The 15,650-nt window shown below is 55.0% G+C and overlaps 1 protein-coding gene across 14 annotated transcripts in view; it reads right to left on the bottom strand.

The window, feature by feature from the left end:
• BIN1 (bridging integrator 1) overlaps nucleotides 1–11,193 on the bottom strand; it is a 55,773-nt gene extending 44,580 nt beyond the window's left edge. For 12 of the 14 annotated variants that reach the window (XM_021695904.1, XM_021695908.1, XM_044913248.1 and 9 more), the window contains exon 1: nucleotides 11,005–11,169. In XM_021695904.1, the coding sequence (XP_021551579.1) occupies nucleotides 11,005–11,088 (84 nt within the window). In that variant the 5' untranslated portion in view covers nucleotides 11,089–11,169. Of the gene's footprint in view, nucleotides 1–11,004 lie in introns of all 14 variants that reach the window. The other 2 variants (XM_044913247.1, XM_021695901.1) reach the window with 1 other exon arrangement.
• Nucleotides 11,194–15,650: the final 4,457 nt, after the last annotated feature.

The raw sequence follows: 15,650 nt of genomic DNA, 5'->3' as shown, positions 1-15,650 counted from the left end.
TGGCTGGCTCTGTAGGTAGAGCTCTTGACCTCAAGCCCCTTAGGTGTGGAGATTACTTTAAAAAAAAAAAAAAAGTCTCTCCCTAGCCCTGGATTCAGGGATGCGAGGGGCAGCACCTAGGAAAGGCCAACCTAGGGCCAAGTCTGATGGCTGGAAGGTAGGAAATCCCAGGGCTTCCCTGAGCCTCAGTGCTCTCATCTGCCAAATGGAACCATAATCCCGTCCTGCCTACCTCACAGGTCAGCGAGACAACAAATCAAATGAAAAAAGGTGGGTGTGAGGGTTCTTCATAGAATTACACAATGCCACAGAGATAAGAAGACTGTGTTCCCCCCCGAACCCTCTAAAGCCAGCTGGACCCAGCAGAGACACAGCTCTGCCACGAGCAGAGTTCACCTTATCTCCCTTGATAAGAGGATCTCATGTTTCTCAGTTCCCAGATGGGCACGCTGGGGTTCGGAGGCCCAGCCAGGGTTCAAGCCAGGTCTCTCAAGCCTGTGCTCTTCTGCTGCATATCAGGCTCCCAGAGTAAATGAATGATGGGAGACCCCTCACCTCTGTCCCCCACTCCATGCCCCGCATCTGGTCCCTGAAAGTACAGCCCACCTGGAACCGTGTGTCCTTCCCCAACCTCATTCAACGAGGCTCTGGCTCAGGGGGCTCTGACTTCCCTCCTGGAGGAGATGATACCACCCCCTCCCAATTAAGCTTTTTCAGCCAGTACAGGAAAAAAGAGGGAAAAAAGGTACACCGCAGCTCAATTTCAAGAATCCTGTCATATACAAAACAAACAGCTCAAAACACAAAAGCCAGAATGGTCCATACCTGTGGGTTCTCAGGGGCTTCCCCAAGATGCTCCCTGGGAAAAAACCCATGTGTCAGCACCCACCAGGGACCAGGCATTGATCACATCACTTCCTCCTGGGCCCTATCCACAAGCCCGTGGGGGCAGGAACTCTTGTTCCCATGTACAGAGGAGGAAAGAGGGGCGCAGCTTGTCCTGGACCGCAGAGGAGGCAAGTGGTCACTGGGGCCACACTCCATCCTCCCACACACACCTCTTAACCCCGGTTCGATCTGTCCTCTGTCCTTGCCCAGCTACCAATGTTCCGGGGCCCCAGGTTAGCACCTGCATCCACACACCACCTAGATCTGGCCCCAAGATAGTTAACATGTCCTGGCAGAGTGGATGCCATCCCAGAGCAGAGACTAGCGGCGCCATGGCAGATGGGGGTGGGGAGCGGGGGTCCCCTTGAGGGGCCTCTCCCGGCCCAGATCTCCTGTGCCAGGTCTGTCCCCGGTGCCCAATGGCGGGCCCAGGCTCGTCCAGGGCTCAGGCATGTTGGCGACGGTCCTGGGGAGAGGCTGAGCTGACCAAAGGGTCCAAAGAAAGTAGCAGCAGCTGTTGGAAAAGGGGCCAGTCTGACAAAGGCTCTACCGTCACCCGATCCCCCTTCCGGCCCCACAGCCTCTGATGGCTCCTCCAGCCTCAGGCCTGAGTGGAAACCCCAACGTGCCTCACCAGACAGCGCTGCCCCCTGAGCCTCCATCCGTACAACATTACCGACATTACTGTTCCTGTTGTCCACGCCTCTCCCAGCAGTCTGCACTTACAGCCAGAGGTCCCCACCCGCTGGCATGACCCCTCCTCCCCTGAGGACCCTCCTCTTCTGAGGACCCTCCCCTGCTCTGACCCAGGAGCTAGGGGACGCCCCCCCATGGCCATCTGACCAGTGGCCTGGCCACGAAGGACAGAGTACACAGGAGTGCCGGAAGAGGGGTGAACTGATGCACTGATGGCCCCTTCCAGCTGTTAGGCTCTCCAAGCCTAGTGGTATCACCCCCCCTCAGTGTCACCTTGGGGCCCCAAAACAAAGAAGCAGTACACATGTGGGGTGGGGACTATAGGATGTTGTGCCTTTCTAGCAAGCCTGGGAAACAGACATCACCCAGCCCCTGTGATCCCAGCCCTGACAGGGTAGACTCCAGGATGGCAGCCCAACCCGAGACCCCCTTGTGCCTTCCTGGGCACACCTGGATCCTAACCTGGCCAAGCCTGAGGTCATGCCCTCAGGGGACTCAGGACTCACCCCCTCACCCTGGGTGGGTCTCCTTTTCCTCAGAAAGCCAGGGGCTCCCTCAGCCCTAGACAGTGATGCACCGGGTTCTCGGCTAAGCCCAGATTGGAAGGCAGACAAACAGACAAATTGCTCAGGCAACATGTGAGGGAGAAAGGTGAGCAGGCTGAGGCACACAGGGGTCTGGGGTCCCTCCCGGCCCTCCAGGGCCTGCTCTCCCCCACCTATCCTTTCGGTCTTGGGCCTCATCCCGACCACCCTCACTCACACACATTCCAGCCACCCTGGACAGTCTGCCAAAAACGTCCCTGCCCTCCCCACAACCCACCTCCTCTGCCTTTCAAACCCAGCTCAGGTGCCTCCTCTGAGGAGACTTCCTTGATTGCCCTGGCTGGATGAGAAGCTCTTTAGCACCAGCACCCTTGCCTCGATCTCTCCCCAGTGCTATGACGGGCTCTGGGAGCTCCTTGAGGACAGGGGCAGGTTCTCTCTCAGTACCCTCAGCACCTCAGCATCCTGGCCCACAGTGGGCAAGCCACAAACAAGGGAATGACAGCCAGAATAAATAAGGTCATCCCAACCTGAGAGAATTAATTCAATGTAAGTTGAGGCATCTGAAACAAGGAGCCAGCAGGGACATCCCTAAGAAGACACCCTGGCATCTCCAGGACAGGGAGGCCTGCAGGGGCCCAGAAGGCCTCGGAGCCCTGGCCCCACACCAGCTGGTACACGTCCCTCCCTGTGGTGGTTGTTGCTGCCCACTCACTCCCCAGCCCAGGGGGCTCAGCCCAGAGCCACTGGGGCCCTCATCCTGCAGAGGCGGGCATGTCTGCCGCTCACCACCCTTCGGTGGAGGCAGCGGTGGGGGGCTGGCCCGTGGCCCCAGGCTTGGGCACAGCATGGGAGGCACAAATGCCCACCCCCAGGGCACCATGGCTCTCTGTGCCCTGAGGCCACTGTCTGTAGCCAGGCTCCAACTCCCACTCTTGGCCCACGCTGGGGCCCCAATCCCACCCCATCTGCTGAGCAGCAGGGTTGAAGGTAAGGTCCAGGAAGCGGAGGGAAGAAGGCCTGCAGAGAGTACGGTGGAAAGGGGTCTGAGGGCAGCCTCTCACTGGCCCTAACAGTGAAGTCATGGTCCAGCAAACCACGCAGGCCCCCAGGTCAGCAATCCCTGGCATCTCTGTCACCCAAAGCTGTCTCAGGTTGGAAGAAGACTCTGGCAGAGGGCTCAGGCCAAGGCCTCTCTGGCATCTGGCCTAAAGCCAGGCAGGGCTCCCCAGCAAGGCCCCTGCCCACTCCTGAGAACCTCAGTTTCTGGGCCCAAGCACTGCAGCCCCTGGCTCAGGTAAGCTCCGCCACAGTCCTAGGCCCTTTTACTGTGGGAGATGGTATTTGCAGTGATGCCTGAGTCCCTCCGAATGGCCTGTGGAGCGGGGCAGGGGCCCCCCTCCATCCGACTCCAAGCCCTCAGCTCTTACTATGGCCTCCTCTGCTCTCTGAAGGCCTGAAATCCTACAGCCCCAGCTGCCCTACCCCACCCACCCTGTACCCCGAAAACCCAGGGGATCTCCCGGGCCTCTGCCAGGCCTGCCTGAAGAATCCATGCATCCCTGTGAGCACACACAGCGCGCTGAGCTGGGAGAAGCCACAGCCACCGCAGGAAGCAGCACCCACCCTCAGGGAGCAGATATTCTAGGAGGCTGGCCCCAGGCTACCATGGGCCAGGCTCAAGCCTGGACCCAGGAGAGCTGCCTTCGCACTCCACACAGCCAGTCCACAGGGATGGGCAGCAAGCTCCCCCAGGGCAGTGGGTCCCAGACTTTTAGATTCCACTCCAGGAAAAGATGTGTGTGTGTGTGTGTGTGTGTGTTCAATTGCATGACTATTTCTTCCCCCAAGAACATTAAAAAATAACTAGTATTAACATCATTTCATAAAAGAAACACTGTTGTACAACATAAACAAAAGTAGACAGACTCTCAGAATAAAGATGGTTTCTTTATACTGAATGAACTGGATGCGGCTTTTATATTTGGGAAAACATACACTCACATACACACCACATTGCCTCCTTTGTCCTCATTTTCTTGCAGAAACTCTTGTGTTAGACTGCATCAGGAAAGCTCAGGCCATCCCCTCACCCCAGAGCCCACCACACATCTCAAAAGGGTAAAGGTCATACTCAGGTGAGGATCCAGTGGGGGACAAGGGCCCTCAAATCTCCTTTAATGGGGGAGGAAGAAGGTCTTGGGGACCCAAACCTGTCAAATGATTCCCCTAATAGACAAGGCCTTCTTGATCAGGAGAGGTCAGGAAGGGTCACTAGAGATTCATATCTCATTTGCATGGCTCCACCAGAGACGTGGTAAGCCAGACAGTTGACTGGGAAAGCCCATGGGCAAGTCACACCACTGCTCAGGCTCAGTTTCTTCATCTGCTCAATGGGAATCAGCATGACCTCACCTGGTTGCAGTGGGATGAGAATTTTTACCAAGCACCTGGCACTCAGCAGGTACACAATAAACCACGGCTGTTATCACTAAGTTAATATTTGACAAAGGCTTCCCTTGGAGCAAGAAGAGCGTGCCTTTCCCTTTTCAACTGCCCAGCACTGACCCCTGTCAGCCCTCAGCATGGAGCCAGCTTTGCTGCCCAGTCCACAAGTGGGTGGCCTCTTTGGGAGGTGGCAGTCTCTTTGGAGAGGCCCCAAGGGCCCCAGGTACCAGCCAGTTCCCATGAGAGGGCCCCTTCCACGGCACAAGACCAGCTCCTCTGGGAAATGATGGGCCCTGTCCTCCACTTCGGTCCACTTAATCTGCACAGCATGCTCCGTGGCATATGTCGTCTAGATCAGGTGAGGAAACAGGCTCAGAGAGGTGAACAAGACTTACCCAAAGGCAGCAAGGCCTGGGGAGAGCTTTGTAAACTCAGCTTTCTCAAAAGTCTTCCAAGAACCTGCCCCCAAGTCTGGGCCATCTTCGGTGCCTCCCTCTTCCTCTTTCAGGGTCCCCCCGCCTTTGTCTTCCCATCCTACATCCAGAGCCCCTGCCCAGCCTCCGAAGCTGCCCAGGCCTGTCCTCTGTCAGTGCCCTGCTGAGTGGTTTTAGCATTGGCATCCTTTTCTTTGTACCTTTAATCCCAAAAGGAGACTTGCCAAAGAGGCTGTAGAAAAACACAACATACCAGAGTGGCATCCAACAGAAAAGAAAGCCTTCCTCCCCCAGGTGCCCTCTTACCTGGAGACCAGAAGCTTCCACTCAGCCTCCCCCTGGCCAATCCCATGAACTGTGTGAGCACCCACGTTCACAGCCCCACCTGAGTCCTCAGCAGGGGTACTAGGGATGCTCAGGAAAGGCTGAGCCCATTCATCAGACTGCACTGAGCAAAAGTGAAGGGCTGCCTCCTGTTCACTACCCGCCAGCACAGTTCCTTGCTTCTCTACCATCTCCCCCCCACCCCTCCGCCCTCCCTGATGGCTCAGCTCCCTGAGGGTAGGGCATGGTTTTGTTCAGCCCTGTCCCTAGAAGAATGCCCAGCACCTAGTAGGTGCTTGATGTTCATTTCATGAATAGAAGAATAAATAAGCAACCCCCCATTACTTTACTGAGGGCCAAAATGAGGAAGCCCAGAGAGAGGGGGGATACTTACCCAGAGCCACCGAGTTTATGCGTAAGGTGAGTTAAGATTCACTCCAGAAGCGTCTGATTCCCTCCCCTGCTGTAGGCTGCCCCTCTACACACACACACACACACACACACCACCACCACCACCACCACCACCCAGGCACTGGGGCAGCATAAGCCCTGATCAGCTAAGGGCTCAGCAGGGATTAGCTGTCTATAGAGGCCTGAAACGGACACTCGCAGGGAAGCAGGCCTAGGCAGGGACAGCGGGCTCCTGGGTCGCTTCATTGTACTGCCCTGCCCCACAGAGTGGGCATTTAGTGAGCACTTGCCTTGTGCTGGGCCCTGTCCAAGGCTTTACTCTCCAAAATGAATATGTGCAGAGGAACCATTATTGCCCCATTTTATACATGAATGTCCTGCAACTTGCCCAAGGTCCTAGCTAGACAGGGAAACTGAGGACTACCTCAGAAACTGAGGACTGCCTGCCTGCCAAGCCCATGCATGTTGTCTCTCCCACGCGCCCTTGTAGTCTCTTCTCCTGTGGTAAGAAAGAGGCCTAATGCTGAGGGTAGGACCCAGGGATTCTAGAACCTGATGGAAACAGAACTATGCAAGGCCTGGCCTTGGGTTAAGGCAGGAGGGAGGGACAGAAGCATTCTCTTCATGTTGTCCAAGTCACACAGCTTGTAAGGGACAAAATGGATCAAGACTGCCTAGTCCAGGGGCAGGGACCTGAAATTGGAGGTGGGAAGAGGGCCCCTGACGGGGTCATCTGCGAAGAAGGGAGGAGAAGCGTTCAAACCTCGGCTTCTCTGAGAATCCAAGAGATACACAGATTTCCCCACAAGACTTGATCAAATCTGGCCCACATCTACCACCCAGCCACCCCTCACCACTCCCAACACACTGAGCCCCTTTTCTTTAAGTGAACTAGTGGCCTCCTGTCCTCACTCTCACCCCACACCTTGGCCACACAGACCCTCCCAGAACACCTTCTCCAGGCCCCATGTAGCCCAGGAAGCATACCCTTCTCCGCAGGACCCTGGGTAAAACAGCCTTTGCCTCACCCTGAGCCCCGGCATGAGCCAGCAGACTCACCTGAGTGGAGACTCCTCTCACCCCAGGGCACACTGGAGCTCGGGGAATTCTGGAGGCCATGTTTCCAACCTCTCCATGCCCACATTCCTTAGCCAAATGTCCCCAAAGTCCCCATAGACACCCTACCAGAAATGATGGCTGGCTCAGAAGCCTTCCCTCCAGTGGGCAAGGTGAACCACAACCACCTGCACCAATAATTCAGGTTCAGGGAGAAGCTGCTCTGAGGGTAGAGAGGGGCAAGAGCCTTGTGCCAGCTCAGAGGAAAGAGACACAGAGCAGGGAGATAGAGAGAGGCTGAGGGAAAGGGGACACTGGGTGGGATGTGGGCACAGACAAGAGAGGGGCAGGAAGAGTCCTCAGATACCCAGGGACAGAGAGAGGGACACCAAGATGAGGAAAGAGAAATGCAGAATGTGGGGGGAGAGGAGCAACTTTTGGCTGGGCCCTGGGGAAGCAGGGAGGTGAGAGGAGCCTGGTGCCTCACAGGCCCTCCCGCAGACCCAGATGGACCCCCTCCCAGGGCACCTGCTCTTCCGCGTGGCGTGGCTCCTCTTAAGGCTGTCGTGAGGGTAAGGATTGGTTATACAGGCCTGGCTCCAGCTGAGGCCCATACGGCTACTTTGTTAGGAGACCTTGACCACCAAGCGAGCATGGTGCCATCAGGGCCATGTGTCAGGGTCCTATAAATAACTGCCATTGCACCTTCCCTCTGGGGAGCATCTACTCCAACTTGCCGGCCCTGGGCCCTGCCCCCTCCCAGCTGGGCCTCCCCACTCCCAGCAGGCTCAGGGCCTGCCACAGGGGACAGAAGGAGTGCACACTCCCACCTCCCGCCAGAGCCTTCTTCCTTGTGCTCATCATCAGCCCAGCTCTGGCCTCCCTCCATGAGGACTCCTAAGCAGTGGGCCTCAGGGGCAGGGGCCAGCGGGCCAGATTCCACCCCCACCCCAGCTGTCCCTTCTCCCCCACCTACCCCTCCCCCAAGGGGCCCAGCCGGCCAACCTCTAATCCTCTGTCATCTGACCCAGGCTCCACCCTACATTGGCTCTGCCCAGCCACCCTACTGAGGCCCAAAAATGGATAAAGTCATTCACAGAGGGTCCAACAAGCCAAACGCAATAGGAAGATGACCTCATGACGCCCCCGAGCCCAAGATCCAGGCACACGCTCTGTACCCCAGCACTCTGGGGGCAGCCAGGGGCTGGGGGCAAGGAGTGCAGTGCCATGCTCAGACCCTGGTGACCCTTCCAATATACTCTTATGCCTCCTCATGGCCAGAGGCCCCGGGACCTTACAGCAGTAAGCTCCACAGCAGTCACAACCACCCATACCCTGCTCCCCACTGCACCCCGGGCTCGGCCCAGGGACAGGCGCACAGCGCATGTCCAAGGCAGGGTTTGCTGAATGGGGGAAAGCAGAGAACACAGCACAAATCAGCCCACCCACAGGCCTGCACCAGGGCTGCCAAGCAAGCCCCCAAATGCCCTTGTTTGTCCATAAACAGTCACTCTGCACCTGCTGGGGCCAGGTAAATGCCTGGGTACACACACAGATCTGCCCTCCCCTCCGGGGGAGCACCCAGACCAGTGATGCATGGGTCAAGGGAGGATGAGATGGGTAATGCCAAGCCAAGACCCATGGAGAGACGCACTAAGCTGGGGGCACAGGAGAGCTGGCTCCACAGACACCAGAGGGTAAGCTTTCCTTGACCACACTGTCACCCTCTGAGTCCTGGTGGATATTTGGGCTGAGACGGGAAACTGGGAAAGAAGAAAAGGAGAGATGAGGCCCTTCTACCTATGGGGATAGTATCCAGGCCCTGCACCAAAGCTACCACTTGTCCCTGGTCAGGAAATGCCCTCCTATGGCAACACAACTGGAATTGCCCCCATTACTGATTGATTCGGCCAAGGCGAGGCGGGAGCTGGGGTGCCTGTGAGACCACTGGCAATGTGAATTAGACGGGGTCCTGAACACCACCAGAAGGTGCTAGGGAGGCAGCCGTTGACCCATGCTGCAACAGACTCTGAACCACAGGAGGGCAAAGGGGAGAGGCTGGTGTGGGTTGAGGCATCAGGCTTCCCCAGAAGGGGGTACTGCTGCAGGGCCAACAAGGGAGGGGACTGAAGGAAGGCTACTCTCCGACTTCCAATGGGGGAGGGTCTTCTAACCAGCGCCCAGTGTCGGAGGGGAAGAGAGCAGCAGTACCACTAAACAACTCCAGTCCCCTGCAGCCCAGGCTTGGGAAGGGCCAGTCTTTGGCCAAGGCCAGCGTCCATGGCCGACCAGCTGTCAGCCAACTGCCCAGGCCACGGAACAGGAGCTGAAGAGGGAGGGGAGGAGGCTCAGTGGGGTCAGTGATGATGTACTGCCACTTACAAGGAGGGGACACAGCTCATGCCTACTGCCCCTGAAATTAGTGAAAGATGCTGATGCAGAGACAAGGCAGCCAGGGCAAAGGGGACACCGAAAGAGCAAAGGGGAGCCAGAGAAGAGTAGGACATCAGTGGAGTGGGGGCAGGAAACTCATCTCAGCTAACCTGCTTCCCATTCATCTTCCTCAGCCCCTGAGGAGCAGGAAGTCGGCTTAGCCCAGAGCTGCCGGCTCCAGGCACCTAGATGGATTACCCAGTCCTGGGCAGGAGGGGGGGTGGGGGCAGGAAGCAACGGCAGCAGCATCTGCCCCCCTCCACCACCACCAGCGCTTATTGAAGTCTTCCCAGCCCCCAGCCAGCTATCTGTGGTGCTCTAATCCCTCCTCCCACCGGGGCAGGAGTGGGTGGGGGCGGTGGGAAGGGTGTACAGCTGCTGGGGCCGGCCAGTTCTGGAGCTTGGCTGAGGGCCCTAACCTCCACGCACACCCACCCATCTCCTTAGCTTGCGGACTACAAGGATGAGCAGCGGGACTCTTGGGGAGGCGCTGAGGAAGCTCTAGCCCCTGCCCCCCCATCACGTGGCTGCATCCTTAGGGAACCCGCAGGTCTCAGCTGCAAAAGTCATTGTTTATAAACAGCCACAGACTGGCTGGAGGAGGCCGGCCTGTCCCCGAGTTCCCACTCTTGGCTGAGCGTCGGGTGGGAGAGAAGGCAGACTCCGCTGGGGGGCACTGGGGGACCACCCTGGCTGGAGCAGATTCTGCAATCCTAGATTTCAGAGTCCGAGTCGGCAGGGGAAGTGGCGTCAGCAGCTGGCGTGATCCAATTCAATGAACCAGAGGTGGCTTGGGATAGAAAGCTGAACGGGTGCGGACCCCCGCCCCCCAATACTGCATTTCCTGCACTGTCAGGGTGCCAGGGGAAGCCCTGGCTCCATCCCTTCGCCTGCTGCCAGTTGCTCTGGGCACTGAGGGGTCAGGTTTCCTGCGGCGCCCTCCACGCCCCCGGTGTGGCCCCAGCTCCTTCGGGCCAGCTCCCCACCCAGGTGGTGGGCTCCCAAAGCCGGAGCCACCACTCCCTCCCCAGCCGCCGGAAACGCGAAGCCCAGGCTCGAAGGCACCTCCCCGTGGGGCGCGCAGTGCTGTGCTCCCCAGGGGCCGGGCCGGAGCGTCCAGGCCTCGGGCACCTCTCAGGAAAGGAAACCCGATCCTTCCTTCGGCCGGCGGGGACAGAAGGTGGAGAGGCGGCTGGGGAGGAGGGAACGGCGGGCTCAGGAAGTGCCCAGGGGCCTGGAGCTAGCGCGCTGGCACCCGAGGGCTGAGGGGCAGCCTCGGGATTCCCGGAGCAGAGAGGCTCTGGGACACAAGGGGCAGACTCCCTCCCCCCAGCGCCGGCCCCGCCCGCGTGGCCCGAATGGGGCCGGGGGGCTGGGGGCGCCACCTCGCCTCCCAGCCTCCGGGCCCTCGGCCTCCAGGGTGGGATTTACTGGACCTCGCGCCCCGAGAAGAGCGTGGGCCGCCTCTTCCCTGCAGACAGACGAAGAAGATACAAAGCTGGGGGTGCGGGGAGCCGGGGGAGCCGCGGGAGGGGGGGGTGAGGGGACAGCTGCGCCCTCTTCTGCCCCCGCTGGGGGTGGGGAGACAGAAGACGCGGACCCGAGAGGCGCCCAGAACGCTGGGGGCCGCAGCCTATGGACCCCCGAAGGCTCTTGGCGCGGTCGTCCGGAGGTGACAGCGCCGGATCCCGGGTGAGGACCAGCCCCTGGAGGGGGAGGGGGGGCAGGTGGCCCGGACCGCGCGGAGGCCGGGGATCGGGCTTGCTCACCTTCTCCTGCGCGCGCGTGAGCTTCTTCTGCACGTTGCTGGCGATCTTCCCTGCCGTCACCCCCTTGCTGCCCATCTCGGCCATCGCGGCTCAGGCCCGGCCCGGTGGCGGGAGCCGATCTCCCAGCCCCCAGCCCCTAGCCGCGCGTCCGGCCCCGGCTTCGGCTCCACGCCGCGCGCTAGACAGCCGAGCCGACTGACGGAGGCGGAGCGTGCGCCCGGCGAGCGAGCGAGCGGCCGAGCGACGCGGGGACCCAGGGAGGGACGGACCGAGGGAGGGGCAGGGAGGAGGGGCCGGGCCTCGGGCGGCGGTCAGTGCCCCCCGCCCGCCCCCTCTGGACTAGACTCTGCCTTTTAAAGGGCCATTGCGGGCTCCGGAACACTTGGCTAAGAAGGAGCGAGCGGTGCGCGCGGGTGCCGGGAGCTGCGGCGAGTGGGACTCCTGGGACGCTCCTATGACACCGCCCCGGGGCGGAGACTAAGATGCCAGTCTTCCCGGGAGAGGAGGCCAGTTTGAGACCGGTGCGTTCAAACACCGGGGTTTAAGTGCTGCGATTGGTGCGTGCCCCTGGAATCGGAGAGCCCCGGCTGAGAGCGCGCGGCAGGAGCCCACTCTCCTGCCTGGGGCTTGGCTCTGGCCTCACGCTGGACGTTCCGCCTCCTCCTGGCCTATAGACTCACCGGTTTCCACCTGGGTTCTCTGGGGGCCCCTGGGACAACTTCACATCTCTGTCCCTGGCACCTAGTTGCATGCCAACCAGGCGCTCCATCTTCCCATTTGCTGATGATGATGATGATGATGATGATGATGATTATAACAATTTAACATTACTGAGCTCTTACTGTGTGCCTGGCACTCTGCTAAGTGCCTCCACGACAGCCCTAGGAGGTGGGTGCTGTTATCATTCCCATTTTACAAATGGGGCACAGACAGGCCTGAAACCAAATCTCTTGATTCTGCGTTCCAGGGTCTCAACCACTACCCTGTGGGCTGTCTTCTCTTCCGTGCTGGGGGAAAAAAAAAAAAAAAAATGATTGATGATAATTATTCAAAGAGAAGATAAGGTTATTGCTAACCAGCTTTGCCAACAAGTCAATGACACATTCGAAATTTATAAATATGTGTTGAATCTACTGATCCCACTCACACCCCTCCCCCAAATCATGTCAGAGACTATGAAGGATGCCACAGCCCTTTGCTGTCATGGAGGCCAGGGACAGCCCTGGAAGATTTCTCAGGGACTGTTGGTGGAGCTGAGTGGAGAAAGGAGTCCTGAAGGCCCTGCTGAGGAGAATGGACAGAAGCCAGGGCAGGGGTCTCTGGGAGGAGCAGGAAAGGCTTTGCAGACCATACACCAAGACCCCTCCCCATACAAATGGAGAAACTGAGGCCCAGGAGTAAAAGGTTCTGGCTTCCCTCTGCCTGGAAGGCCTCCTGAACTCTGGCTACTCCTCCTGGTTCTTCCCATTACTGCTTAACGCCCATAGGGGATGATCTTAACCAGTCCTCCCTCCTGGCCTATTATTACTCCTATTTTGCGGAAAGATAGACTGAGGCTTGCTGAAGGTCACAAGAGATAAGCAGATATCCAAATCCAGGTCTTCCTGCACTAAAGTCCTCAGCTGAGACACTGAACTGCTTCCCAGAAAAAACACCAAGCACTGCACGAATGGAAAGCATTTTGTCAAAATTATTATAAACTCATGACCAATTCGTGAGCTACAAAAACAAAACCTAAACAACCCGGCCTGAGTTGCTAAAGCAACTTTCTTCTAAAGGCTTAATGTGCTTTTACCTCATGGTCTCTTTTCCTAATTTTATGGTTATCGTTTTCCTAACCATTCCCTAAGAGTGATTTCTCCCAACATTCCTCTGAAGAAAGGAGGAAATGGGCAGAAGTCAAACTGTATTCCAGTTGGCTCCCAGGGAACAGTGGGAGATTCTGCTTCGCTGGACTTCGGTGTTTCAAAATATCACTTGACAAAAAAATTAGAAGCAACTTAGATGGTTATCAGCAGGATAGAATCTTGCACAGCGACCAAAGGGGCCATTGGGGGATCATTCTAAACAACCATTACAGAGATGTAGCAACATAAAAATAATGCTTACGGTATAATTGTGAGTGAAAAGGAGAAGACCAAAAACTGTGCATGCACTATCCTTGCAACCACTAAAAATAAATACAAGTGCTCATGATCCAAGACTCAAAAGGACCATGCACAAAAGAAATAGACGTGTTTAATGTTAAAGCATTATGGCTGATTTTTTTCCTCTTAATTTCCTAAATATTCCGTAATATGCTATATGGCCTTCATAACTAAACACACATACACAGCTCTATCTTTAAACAAGGTAATTCTTAATGTGATCTCTAGATTAGAAAGGCTTTTTTAAATGCAAAAGCATTGGAAGATATTTTGAAATAAACAATGCTAGCTTGAGGATACATAAAAATTTCAGTTTTTTAAACTTCAAAAAATACTGTTAACATATAAGGTTAAAAGTTTGGAAGGACATGCTCCAAAAATGTTAGTTTCAAGTCCAAGAGGGTAGGAATGTAGATTTTTATTTTCTGCTTTATGATTTGCTATAATGTCTAATTTTTTTTTACCATGATAGTCCGTTGTTTTCATTATCACACGCACACACAAAAAATAAAGGTATTTCTATGAAAAGAAATTTGACATAAAAAAATCAAAGTGTTAGAAACTGGGGAAATATTTTTGAAAATAAAATAGAACTCTCACAATTCACAACAAAAACACTAAGATCCCAATATAACTGGGCAAATGGCACAAATGGACAATTCACAAAACTGGAGATTCAAATGATCAATAAACAGGTTTTAAAAGTTCAGTCTTGGGGCGCCTGGGTGGCTCAGGTTGTGATACTGGGGTCCTGGGATCGAGACCCTGCATCAGCCTCCCAGCTTCTCTCTCTCCCTCTACCATTCCCCCTGCTCGTGTTCGTGCTCCCTCTCTCTCTTTCTCTCATAAATAAATAAAATCTTTTAAAAAAAATAAAGGTTCAGTCTTGGGGTGGCTGGCTGGCTCAGTGAGAGGAGCATGTGACTCTTGATCTCGGGGTCATGAGTTCGAGCCCCACATTGGGTATAGAGATTACTTAAAAAAAAAAAAAACTTTAAAATTCCAGTCTTACCAGAAAACTAAAAAAGCATTCATTAAATCAATGAAATATATCATTCCTGCCTCTACTTTCATCAAATCAGTGAACAGTTTTTTAAATTACATTACTTACAACCAGAGAGATAGACACTCACAAGCACTGCTTCTGAGAGTATAACAGATAATGGAATTTCTGGAAAGCGGTCTTGCAATATGTATAAAGACTCATCAAAATGCCTACATTCTTCAATCTTAGAATTTCAAGTCTAGGAAATAATTTAAAATTTTAGCAAAGCTTTAATCACACAGATTTCTGTCATCTTAACTATAATAATGCAAAACTGAAAACATGAGTGTTAGCTATTTATTGCCATTGTTTGCTGTTATTGTTCACGTTAGTTCAGTCCCTCAGTCTCCAAACATTTCTGAGCACCTATTAAGTACCGGTCCTGAGCTGGGCTCTGCAGAAACAGCCGTGGGTTCCGTGGGGCCCCTTTGCCAGGAGTGCACACATCTGGGACAGGATGGGGTCTGGGAAGGGTCAGGGAGGCTCTTTGAGGGAGGGATGTTGAAGACCTGAAGTGGGCATTGACAGGAGAACAGGAAGGGAACCTGGTGCCTAGTGGAGCCTCAAATATCGAGGCAAGAATAAATGAACAGACAAGCAAATATGCAACGTGTTCTGGGCCTGCCTTTCCTTCTGTCCCTTCAGGGCCCAGGTCTCCCCCTCTGTGTCCCTCCAGCTCTGCACAGAAGACCCCGAGGGCCTAGCTGTCCAGCCTACTTCCAGACCTCTGCACAAAGGCCTATTACCACGTGCAATTAACTATAGTATAGCAATGCATGAAATATTTGCCAAAACAATGCTTATGAAGTTTTTTGTGTTGGGGAAATGTCGTTAATGTGCTGTTAACAGAATAATGCAGGATATTAACTTGTATATGAATATGGTGTCAGCTGCTATCCAAATGTGGTTGGTATCTCTGGGTGGAGCAATTCAGGGTGAGTTTTTTTCCTCACTTTTTTATTTTCCAAATTTTGTGCAAACACTGTTTTTGTGATCAGAAAAAAATGCTATTAAAAATATGAATCGAAATGAGGAAGCTGTCCCCTGGGGTGCTGGTTGGGAAACTACAATATGGCAGTGCAGAAAGAGTGAGCATTAAGGCAGACTATGTGTGCTGTGCCTGCCGACCTGCATGGCTAAACTGTGAAGTCTGTGGAAAGGATTTTTCAAATCACGAAGAACTCACATAAGCAAAGGGCAGTCCTCCTTTCCCTTGGAGAGAAAATAACACTGCCCCCATGTTTTCCTTCTGTTCTTCAAGAATTGAATAAGAAGCTCTCATGATCATCATCATCATTCCAGCTTATGAAGCAAGATTTTTTATTTATATTCTTGTGACTGTCAGAAGAATCCTGTGTTCGATAGCAATAAGACTTCTTGCCATCATTATATAACGATGAGGACTCACAGAAGACAGGGTGGGTTTACTCAAAGCCACAGGGCACAGTGTAGGT

This window comes from Neomonachus schauinslandi, chromosome 3 (genome assembly GCF_002201575.2).
Source record: "Neomonachus schauinslandi chromosome 3, ASM220157v2, whole genome shotgun sequence".
Classification (NCBI taxonomy): Eukaryota; Metazoa; Chordata; class Mammalia; order Carnivora; family Phocidae; genus Neomonachus; species Neomonachus schauinslandi.
Note: the sequence above shows the minus strand (reverse complement) of the source record. Positions and strands in the feature narration are given on the sequence as shown.